This window comes from Rhea americana, unplaced genomic scaffold (genome assembly GCF_003343005.1).
Source record: "Rhea americana isolate MKP2758 unplaced genomic scaffold, rheAme1 scaffold_534, whole genome shotgun sequence".
Classification (NCBI taxonomy): Eukaryota; Metazoa; Chordata; class Aves; order Rheiformes; family Rheidae; genus Rhea; species Rhea americana.
The window spans coordinates 99,733-111,480 of record NW_028186684.1 but is presented as its reverse complement, the minus strand read 5'-3'; the positions used below and the strand labels follow the sequence as shown (position 1 = coordinate 111,480).

The 11,748-nt window shown below is 50.8% G+C and overlaps 1 protein-coding gene across 1 annotated transcript; it reads right to left on the bottom strand.

Annotated features, from left to right (window-relative positions):
- Positions 1–303: 303 nt before the first annotated feature.
- HNRNPUL2 (heterogeneous nuclear ribonucleoprotein U like 2) lies at positions 304–11,742 on the bottom strand. The gene is made up of 14 exons (XM_085318420.1): positions 11,091–11,742; positions 8,569–8,698; positions 8,244–8,320; positions 7,681–7,820; positions 6,931–7,021; positions 6,678–6,790; positions 6,249–6,515; positions 5,907–6,029; positions 5,338–5,466; positions 5,018–5,186; positions 4,656–4,856; positions 3,730–3,806; positions 3,313–3,420; positions 304–3,004 (listed from the first exon to the last, which is right to left on the bottom strand). The coding sequence occupies exons 1-14, from the start codon at positions 11,686–11,688 to the stop codon at positions 2,936–2,938; spliced, it is 2,292 nt and encodes a 763-aa protein (XP_085174546.1). The 5' UTR covers positions 11,689–11,742; the 3' UTR covers positions 304–2,935.
- Positions 11,743–11,748: the final 6 nt, after the last annotated feature.

Here is an 11,748-nt window from a genome sequence, read left to right as displayed (position 1 = left end):
TTGCCAGGCCACAGGTCCCATCCCTGCAGCCATMGCCGCTCCCTGCGGCCCACCTCCACAGCCACTGCCAGTCCCAGCGACCATCACTAGTCCCTTGGCCATCGCCCGCCTCCACAACCCATCCTTGCAGTCATCACCAGCCCCCAGGGTTTGTCCCTGCGGCCACCGCTGGCCCCCTGCCACCACTGCTGGCCCTCGGGGCCGCTGCTGTGCCCAGGCCCCGTCCCTGCAGCCATCGCTGGCCCCCTCGGCGCCCCATAGAAACACACAGAGCCAGGGAGGCAGCGCGGCGAGCGCGGGAGGTGAAGTCAAGCGAATGGTTATTTATTCTAAAAATGGAAGCTATCGCCTACATTTGCCAGAGCCCGAAGGGAAGGTACAGGTGTAAACAACCACACAGTTACATGTTCAATGGCAAAACCCTTTACTGGCCACTGCAAAACGCTTACAGTTCGTAAAAACACGGACAGCCTCCGCGGGGCTCCCCCACGCTCGCCCTCTACAGCAACTAAGACATACAATCATGAAACACTAAACAGGTCTAGAACAGGCTGCAGTTCCTCAGTTACCATTTAATATTTTTTTTAAGGTTTTTCTTTATTTAACAAAAAAAATGTGCAGAAAAAAGACACCTACTGAAGTCGCTAAGATCTCTTGGTCTGACAGACAACGCTGTGGCAGTTCTAGTTTATCCCCAGAAAAAAAATTTTTTTATTTCATTTTTGTTTTATTTAAAAAGGACTATATAGCTTCAAAAGTTATTTCTGTTAACTGTAACAGCCCCCACCCCCCCACACCCTCCCCGCAGCCTCCCAAAGCGGTTCCCACGCTCGGCACCAGCCCTGGGCTGCCCCCCCGCCTGCCAGACAGCACAGCCCCACCACGGTTTAAGACCCTCCTCAAGCATCGGACACCCTGGCGACCACGCAGCTCCCGCTCTGCCTCTCCCCTGCCCTGGGGGCCCCCGCAGTCCCCACCTCAAGAGTCATTTGTCACTAGTGGCCTGAAGCGTTGAAAATACCAGTTTGCTTTGTTATAAAAACGGTCACACACTCGCACACGTCCAGATACACACAGCGGCCAGAGGCAGGCGAGCCCCGGCATGCCCCGTGGCAACACCCAGGTGGGAGGGAGGGGGCACGGGAGCACTGGAGCCAGGGGATGATTGATTAAAAAAAAAAAATCCAATTTAAAAGCAAAAATTAAAAGTGTTTGAATTTCAAACAGTGAATCACACAAGGAGTGGAGGGAGACGGTGGGGGACTCCAGGCCCCAAGGGAGCAGGACTTACTCAACCAAACCCCGGGAATGACTCCCTTCTGCTTCCCACTGGGTGCTGCTGCTCCCTGGGAAATGGTCTATGTTCCACAGGGAGTGGGAGGAAAAGCAAACCAAAGCCAAAGAGATCGACACTAAGGATCCTCACCGGAGGAAAGGTGCCTCCTCCCACCCAGGTTAACCCCCTGTCCGTCACTGCCATGCTGGTGCACGCCCTGCAAAGCTGTTGCCCTCCCACCTGCCCCACAGAGCCCCCTCATCAGCTTTCTAGCAACAGAGTGCCCAAAGCCGAGGGGTCACAGCCTCCTTTGGCTCCCCACATAGGTCCCCTCTGCCCCAGGATCAGACAGTGTCAGAAACTTAGTGCTCCCCCACCCCCACCCCCAGTGACAGGAGGGCACGATGCACACACACACTCACCCGCTTCAGGCCGGTTCACTACCGCACTCAGTCACCTTCCTGTGTTTCCTATATACACGCTCTAGCAGTTTATCAAAATCCCGGGGCACATGGAGAAGTGTGCCCACTTTGTACGGTATAAAATTGTCGCTATTCTCAGCACTATCTCCTCACAGGTGAAGGTTGCACACACAGCACGGGTCGCCTATATACACATGACGCTCTAATGAAGAAAAGATCCTGCAGAAACCCTGAGAAATATTCCTTCTCTTCCACTAAAGAGGACAGACAACTATACAGAGATGATTCAGCACCTGGCCTAGCCAGTCGGCCTTGGAGTGACCCACTGCCTCACCAACGCAGTCAGCTTCGGCCAGGGAAGAACGAAAATTTAGGGACTGGCAAACCAAATTCCTGCGCTTCCTTCTGCCAAAAAAAAAAGAAACAAACAACAAAAAGACGAGGTCCCAATTCCACTTACAAGCTTTCAGGGAAATTTAATAGCGAGTGGGAGGGTGAAGCAAGCTGTGTGGCTTAAACTGCAGCTTCTGGCCCAGCACATTACATCCTGCAACCTCTCCAGGACAAGCCAAACATAGGGACATCCAAACCTTGGATTTTGCTGAGGCGGAAACAATTCTTCTCCGCCCAGGTCCGATCAGAGCCCCTCAAAAACACACATGCACACACACACGCACGCCACCCCTCACCCCAAAGACAGATTGGCAAAGGATTACCTGGAAGGAAATTAGATGTAGCAAGTGAAGGATTAGAGTCAACAGTTAATATCGCCTGCCCACCCCAGCGCAGCCCACCCACCCGGGACGCCGGCCCCTCCATCCTCGCTCGTCTGCACCTCCCCGGTTCTTACATGTTCAGTTCCCATCATTGAGCGCGTCTTGCAAACCCTGCTCCTCCCTGTCCGGCTGCCAGTCCAGCTGCTCTAGGATGTTGTTAAAGGGTACGTAGTTCTCCTGCCCAATCACAGGGTACAGGACACGCAGCGCTAAGTGCTGCTCTCTCTGCGCAAACATTTTGATTACAAATATCTAACTAGGTTTGAAATGTTTTATAGAATAAGACAATATTCTTTTCAACAAACTTTAAAAAAAAATTTACAGTTTCTTTTTTCCTCCCCCCTCCCCCCCGCCGCTGCTCTCCCCCCAACAGCCCTGTTTCCATTGGTTGTGTTTTGGGAAGTGGCAGACACCTCCACAAGATTCAGCTGCTTGGCTGAAGGGTGCAGACGGCTGGGATTTCACCGGTACCCTTGGTATCCATAGTAGTTCCTGTAGTATCGGTCTCTGTCTTGGTAGTAGTTTTGCCACTGAAAGGAGAGAGAAACAGGTAATGATTAACTGGGTGCCCTGCTGGAAGGAAAAAAAACAAAACGACACCCAGTCACAGCACTGCACGCCTGCCACCTCTCTCCTCTGTGTCCTAGAGCCAGAAGTCTTGCCTAGCCCTCCTGCTAGCAGCTGCTGGCGCAAGGAACATGCCAAGCAGTCAGGCTCACTACTGACACAAGGACCAGGGCAGGAACCATACAATCCCCAGGAAGGAATAACCACAACACAAGGTGGAGGCAAGGCATGCCAACAAACTAGGCAAAGGGCTGCACTTGAGAGCTGTTACCTCCCGGTTGTACTGCCTGTAGTAATCTCGGTATCTGTTGTACTCATAGTCACGTCCATAGAATCTGTCGTAGTCCCCTCTGTATCGGTCATAGAAGTTGCGGTAACCCTGCAAAGACAGGAGTGGTCACTTTGCTGTGCAGAGAACATACATTGCCTAAGAGCCAGGCCCAGGGCAGGCAGAGCTGAGGGGGACACTGCACTGCACTGCGGTTTGCGTGACAAAGTCCTTCATGCGTTGACCTAAGAACCAGACCTGACATCAGCCAGGCATCCAGAGAGCTGGGTCTTCTCTGTAGAAGAGAGTTCATGGGCATTTATGGACCAAGATTCCTCTTCCCAGCCCACCCTCTGATTTAGTGTGAAATTAGCCAAGGGCCTTGCGCATCTGGCATAAAAAGCAGAGCTTTGCACTTACTCCTCGGTTTCCAGGCTGTCCCCAGTACTGCTGCTGTCCGTAGACCCGATTGTCATAACCTCGGCGCTGCCCACCAACTGGAAAAGAAAACAGGCTAAGTGTCAGAGCGCTGCCCAGCACAAATGCCAGCCAGTGCTGGCATAGCTTCCGAGCGGTCTGGTGATTCTGCAGTTTCCCAAAGGCAGATGCTGGCAAGCACACTGCAAGGACAGAGATCAGAAGAGCAGACTCCTGTGCACAAATGGTCAGCACTGGACCAAGGCTGCAGCCCATCTGCAAAGCTACAAGATGTGGGGAACCCCAGCAGCACGTAATTTATCTCAAGGCTCTCTAGGGAAAGGAGAGAGTAGCACCTGCAGAGGAGCACAGCATCGGAGCACTAGCCAGTATAAAGAGAAGGAATATATTAATGAAACAGATCCATACGGGAAACAAGTGGTGAGCACAACTGATGCTACAGCTAGACACTACTTTGTGTGGGTACAGACCTAAAGGAAGTAAAAGCAACACTAAGTTGGCTTGCCAGGGAGAATTACCAATGAAGCGCAACAGAAAAACAGGTGATCCTTAAGCATGGAAGGGAAGGGATGCTGGGACAGGACTTGAATCCAATTAATGCAGTGGGCAAAGCCATCTCCAAGCAGCAACACACAGAACAGAGGCAAGTGTTTGCATCAGGTGGCAGCAGTTAGAAAGACTAACCCGCACACAAGCCATATAAGACTTAATGGCTTGTGGGAAAGGGAAAACTGGAGTGGAAGGAAGGAGAGTGCTACCAGCTGGTGGCACAGAACCCACACCTAGAAACTCAGTCCTCCTCTCCAGTGCCAGCAAGGAGAAAGATTCCGACATAGGATTGTGCCAAAAGCAGCCACAGTAACCCCAAACCAGGTGGCCACCCCCCCCCCAGTGCCACAGAGCCTCACCGTAACCCTGGCCACGGTTGCGGTTCTGGCGGTTACGCTTGTTGCGGTTATTGCGACGGTTTGCCCGTTTCTCAGAAGGGGGGAGCAGTTTTCTGGCTTCCTCCTTGTATTTGGTGACCAGAGGCTGGGCCTCCTCCTTTGTGAGCTCTCCATAGATGACTTCATCTAAGTAGTCGTTCTTCTCCGGCAGAGAGTAGTTAGCTGCAGTGAAATTGAAAAGACAAAGTCCTTGATGCAACTGCCGCTTTCCTCTGGTTCCCACACAAAGCCCATGCCCGACTGCTTTCTCTGTTGCTGAGCCCAAGGGCAGAGCCAGCCGGTTTTGCAGGCAGGCAGGTCTCCAGAAGTGTCCACAAGCCCACCTTTCATTTCCAGCATCACTGACTCAGGGACATCCTCCCCTTCAGCCTCTTTCCTCAGCTCCAGTCTCTTCTTCCAGTCTTCTTCATTGGGAACAATGACAACCACCTTGCGGGAGAAACCCTTGAAGGCAAGCAGCTTCCGTCGCTGCCCAGAATTGTATACGTTACACTGACAGAAGGAAAGAAACAGGTTTTAGCAATACAAGGCCTGGTGAAGGACCCAGGTGGAGGCTGCCTCCACACATCCCCAYGTGCAAAGACCGCGCCTCTGTCTGGCCTCTGGCAGGGCTGGTCACAGTCCCTGGCAGCGGCGAGAATACCTGGTCAAGAATGAAGTTTCTTTTGGCTCTGGGAGCAATCTGAACCAGCTTGCTAAGGCACTGAGCAGCTTGCTGGATTAACAGGTCTCTGCTCTTGGCATCCATCTCTTCAACCTCCAGGCCTTTTGTCTGCCACAAAGAAAAGCAAAGATAAATTGGTGAGAGGTGCCTCAAAAAAAAAAAAAAAAAAAACCCGCACGCTCACCCTTTGCTAGCTAGCTCCAGAATCCCTAGGACGTCTGTCCAGGGCTGTTCATGCAAGGAGGCCATTCAGAGCAGAACTCATGCTTTGCCTCCTGCTTTCTCCCTTCCCAGCTTGGAGGGTGAAACCTGCAGCCTGAAGTCCCTGACAACTTTAAAATCAGAGGAAAATCCTCCCCCCTGCCCCGCTTTGGCTCTCAAAGCCAAGGAGCCCAGCCTGATGCCTTTGTTAAAGTACCAGTCAGTCAGCTGCACTTCCAAACAGAGCTCTGTTAGGCAACCACTGCCTTCTCAATGCCCACCCAGGCTGCCCATTCTAGTGGGGGGGGGGGAAGAGGGAGCGGATCCCGGGGGTAGTGAGCGCTTACTCTCAGTTGGTGTAGAACAGTCTCTGTTCCCAAGATGTTGTATCGCTTCTCTCGGTTCTCCTCAGTGTGTTTTTGTGCCCATTGGGTCTTCCCTGACCCCGGCAGCCCAACCATCAGCAGCACCTTAGGGAAAATAACAGCCAGAGGTCAGACAACAGAGGCAGAGCAGCTCTGTGGAGCGTAGCAGCCAGCCCCCAAGACCATGAAGTACAGCCAAAGGCTGGCAGATCAGGCATGCTGCTCGGTGGATGCGTGGCACCACAGCTCAACCCTGGCCCCAGAACCTGCTGAGGGTCTCTGTAAGTATTTCTGCTAGGCAGCAGGGAAAAAGCAGTGTCTTACCTCACACTCCTCTGTGGTTTTGGGGGGAAGTGGAGTGCGCACTCGGTCCTCAACTGGGACAGCATGAATGAACACGTAACCCTCCGGAACGGGGAAGAAGGGCTCTTCCTTCTGACCGAAGTTCAGTTCGACCACGCAGTTTTTGCACAGCACATGGGGCAGGAGGGCTCTGTCAGCAAGGGATTCCTTGCTGATCTGAAAGGCCACCCCTACGTCCTCCCCGTTCTTGGAGAAGGACAGCTCCACCATCTCTTCGTTCTCAAAGTTCTACATAGCAAAGAACATAAGGCATTTGTTGCTGGAGAGCCCTTGCAGTCTCCTCCTGCACCCTCTCTCCATGGGGGTTTTCCATCAGCTATTTCCTTGTTATGTTTCCTTTCCTTTCCCTCTCCCCTAGATATTCCCCTTGTTTTCATCTACTGCACTTACAGCAAAGCAGCCAATCACATCATTCTCCCCAAAGGGTTGGCCAAACTCCTCAAATTGCCCATTTTCRGCCTTCAGCCCTCGTCCATCGTAGCCATAAGAAAACTCATCCTCCCCTATGAGAGGACAGCAGGTGTTAGACACAGGTCTCCGTACACTACAAGAGCAGTACAGAGCTGTTCACGGACCCGTGTTTTGCAGCTTTGTGATGTCTCTGAGCTCATAAGTGATGTGACAAAAAAGGGAGCTCCATTACCTAGCTGCGAGTGAGAGAAATCCACAGACCATCCAACGCGGAAGAGGGGGACCTCTGTACTGCCCTCCTTCACAGGGAGATACTGTGTCACCTGTGGAGACCAGAAAGGAATTGGTCAGTAGATTGGAAAAGTCAGGATATAGCCTAAAGGACGCAGTTCAGCTGTTACTATCAAGACTCTAATTCAGCTTTCTAAACCTGTTCCATTGGAAATCAGCTGGGTGGACAGTTTAATACAGACAGATCACATAAGGATGACAAGCATCCAAACCACAAGCAGAGCAGTCACATATTCTCACAAAGTGCCAGAAGGGAGCAGTTGCGTATCATTTCCCCCCCCCCCCGATTCAGGACAGGACTCCTGTGACACCCTCCAAGACACAAGGAGAACCTGTGTCAACAACCCCAACACTTTACACCTAGAATTTGTTTTCCTCGCATATGCACACACTCTCAAAGTGTTGCGTAATCTAGGCCACTTAGGCCATGTTAAGTCTGGCTCTGACTTCCGCAGAAACAGACCCAATGCTATCCCTGATTGCAAGCAAATCAGTTGTTTCCAGGAATCTCTTTTCACCCTGTATTTTCACTCTTCCCTCATTTCCTTGCTGTCAACGCCAAGTATCCTTGTTTCCCGATCTGCAGTAGCTTCAAACACGCCAGCTCACACACTCAAACCCCATAAAGCACCAGCGATACAAGAAAACTTCTATCCCAGTGACCAACCCCTGCCACAGGCAGTCACCCCACCTTTGCCTCGAAGCAGACTTTCCCCTTGGTCACTCCATGAGTGCTCCTTGCTCCAGACCAAAGGGAAGGGAATTTCTCAAAGAAGAGAGGCTGACCCCCATAGCGATCTTTGCTGGCTTTAAAGTGGAGGTCAGAAGTATCTGTCAAAGAAGAGATCAGTTTAGACTAAACCACCATCATCCAACCTACTGAAAGGGCATTATACCCAAGTGACATTGATCACAACCTACATACATCCAGACGGAAGCCAACTAGTCCATTTTTTGAACTTTTCTAATCAGTTACAGCTATTGGCTGGCTTTGACGACAACACGATGGTGTTCTACAGACACTACGTTTCTTCACCCACCCCAAAGTATGCCTTGGGTTACTCCAAAGAACACTAGCAATTTAACACAGAGCAGCAGAAGTTTCACACAAACTCAGTCCTCTGGTGGCTTGCAGCAACAGGGGAAYTGCAGACTCTCAGTCATCGAAACAATTGTTTCCTCTGAGTTACACCATTTTATAAATACATCCCAACTTGATATGAATAAATTCAGATCTATGTTCCGCATACATACATGTGTCCAGGATGACAACAGTTTCATCATCTTCTCCTTCTCTAGGTTCTTCTTCTGGTGGTGGGGGAGACTTGGACCTGTACAATCAGGAGAAGGGGRAAAAAAAGTGAGAAAGTACACACAGATCTGATAGCACTGAGAATACAGTCAACAGCAGACTGAAAAAAGACCTCTTGCCTTGAAACAGCAAAGCCACCTCTGTTAAGTCCCTATATTTCTGGCAGCTGTATTTAACCAAGCTGTCAAATCAAACGAGCTGGCTATCATCTGGAACAGAATCTGGACTTTCAAAGAGAAAAGGGCAAAGGATTTGCCTTCTACTCACCGACTGTTGTAAGCCTCCTCTCGGAATTCGTAATAAGCACGCCCATGCTCATCTTTTTCATCGCGTTGTCTCTTAACTCCTCTTCGCTCTCCATCGGAGCCTGCTGGTTTTGACTTGTCATCTTCATCCACTGAGAGAGGCAAAAAAGCATCAGTATCTTTTAATGACTCGAAGTGGCAAGATCTGCAGAATTCATCATCAAAGTCCTGTAACTTCCACTTGCCTCACATACCCTCTTCTTGGGGTGAAACACGTTCACAAAGCACCAGTGCCTTGCAGCTTCCATAAAGATCAATTATTCCACCTTAAAAAATGGTTCAAGTGAGGTCCTCAACTTAAGTGACCTTACTGTGGCTAAGATCACCACAGTCAAGAATTTGGAATAGACTCTTCTCTTTTCAGACTCTTTACTGTGCATACCTGACATTTCCATTGAATTGTCTTTGCATTCTCCTCTCTACAATCATTTTCCCTTTTGTTCATAAGAATCTTCCACAACTCAACTTGGAAGAACTCCACATTTCCAAAGCAGAATGTAATCCTATATAAACGAACACTGCGAGGGCTATCCAGGAGCAGATGAACCTGAAACCCTCTTCAACTTTATTTTAAAGCTGGTTAGCCTTGAAGGCAACAGCTGTTCCAGTATCTCTAATCAATATCGCAGACTGAAATCATTAATAGATAGAAACCATTAATATTATTCAAAGAAAATAATTTTACATTTAGATTTTCACTAAATAGACAAAACTTGGGTTCAAGGTCCACTAGTTAAATAACAACAGTGAAGTCAAAACCACTAGTAGGGCAAAGAACTAATTAGGTGCTCAACAGCAACATCTCATGCTTCTCCAAGTCCTGAGCCAAGAAAAGCAAACTCTCAGCTTTTGCATTATTTCACAAATATAAGAGAATATCATCATCCAACTTCTCAACTGTATGTGCAGCTTCTACATTTTCCTTCTTTTCCAAGGCCCAGAAGCAGGAAACTGTTAGTCCTGGAACTAGTGGTATTCCAGCAAGTACTTTCGCTTTAGCCTCAGTGAAATCAATGGGCACGTAGCAGCAAAAGAAATCATGCCCACAAGTCAACTTTGCAGCCACACATGCACATTTTCTAAAAACAAGAACAAAAGCCCTCAAAAAAAAAAAATAAATCCCCTGTTGTAACAATACTAGCTATCTTCTCGAAAGAGAGTTTCGTTTTTTAGTAAGTCATAAAAACAAAACAGTCCTAAAAGGGAGATAGATTATGTTTTCTAAGCAAGTACTTTCATTTACTATTTGTACTTGACGTTTCATGACTTCCTAATGACCAAAACAGAGAAGAAATTATAATAAATTATTTTTCATAAACAAGCATCTCCAGCAAACTTCACACTGAACTTTTTACACTTTTTAGAAGCAATTTTTCTTACAAACAGCAACAACTTGTTTGCTGCTCATATCCAAGAACAGTTTATGAGTGTTCTCCTTGTAATACTTTTCAACTTGGCATCACTTAAGACAAACTGTTTCCTATTTTCAATCTGACTCACTGAAACTAGCAGCTCGCTCAGAGGAGGAAGCTACACTGGCACCTAGAACTGTTTTCAATTTAATATCCATCTCTTTATTTTACAATTTCTAAGCAACACAATAAAGAGCAAAGCCACAAAAGCCTTGGGAATAACTTGAGGCCATGGCACGTTTAACAGATTCTCATCGACTGCCCCCCAAAGCAGCCTGCATCAGGAGGGAAAAGGGCTCTGGACACACTCAGCACTCTAGGAGACATCCATGGGGGAAAAGAACTTGGGCTGGAAACAACACCCACACACCAGGGGCAGATGCGAGCTTTGTGGGGTAAGGTTGCCTTAGTGGGCACTCACATACAAGATGTAAAGGTACAACTAGTTGGACCCACAACATATGCAGGTATACGAGCAGAACAAAGCAGACCCTGACCACATAAGAGAAGTTGCAGACTAGAAATAAATTAGGTCTCCAAAACATTCAGGGCATCTAGAATAGACTGAGGGATGCATGCAGACCTAGGTGTGTGCAGGGAACAGAGGRGCTTACACAGGCAATGTAACAGATCTAGTGCAAGGCCCAGAGGCAGAGATTAGAAACATAACATGTAAAAAGGTGCCAGCCTGTGCTAACACAGTACAAGGATCCACAGAGCACACGTAAGTCAGACTTGGTACAAGAATCATGCAAGAGGTCCTCCACACACATGGCCCTGGAAACCACGACAGAGAAATGTGACAAATACAACCCGTGGATCAGAGAGAGGTCCTAGATGCCAAGGCCAGGCAACAGGTTTGAGACATAAGCGCAGGCAGGAAGGGTCTCGGCCATGCAGGCACAGGAGAGGCAGAGATCAGACGAAGGAGTGCAGACAAGGGGGGCCCCAGGAGAAAAAAAGGCAGAAATAGGATAAAGTGGTGCAGAAAGGAGAGTGCTGGGGGGGGGGGTGGGGGGGAAGGTGGAGGCAGGCAGGAGTCCCGCCCGGGAGCACGTAAGAGGGTCCTCACCGGCCGGGGTGCCTTCCTCCTTGGCCTCGGCAGCCGCGGCCTCGTCGCCGCTGGGCCCTTCCTCCTGCGGTCTCTCGGCGCCGTTCACGCCGCTACCCTCGGGGCCTTCGGGCTCGGGCTCCGCCTCGGGCTGCTCTTGGGGCTGCGGCTGCTCCGCCACCACAGCCGCCACCGCCTCCTCTTCTTCTTCCTCTTCCTCCTCCTCTGGGGGGCCGGACTGGGCCGCCTCCGCCTCGTCGGGGGCCGCCGCCGCCGCTCCTGCCGCCGCGGCGGCTGCCTCCTCCTCGTCAGCCAGCAGCGCTTCCTCGTCCTCTTCCTCCTCCTCCTCCTCCTCTTCCTCCTCCTCCTCCTCCTCCTCTTCCTCCTCGCCACCGCCGGGGTGGTGGTGGAGCGCGGCAGGACCGCCGGCCGGGCCTGCTTCGCCGGCGCAGGCCCCAGGCCCGGCCGCGCCGCCTTCCTCAGGCCCGGCCGCCAGCATCTCGGCGTCCAGGGCCTCCTGGAGCCGCTGCGCCAGCTCCACCTTGAGGCCGCGCGAATCCAGGCCGCGGCGGCCCAGCTCGGCCCGCAGCTCGGTCACCTTCAGCCGCTTCACGTCCATGGCGACGGCGGGGCGGGGGAGGGGAAGCGGAAGCGAGGGCGCGCGTGAGGCGGCGGCGCC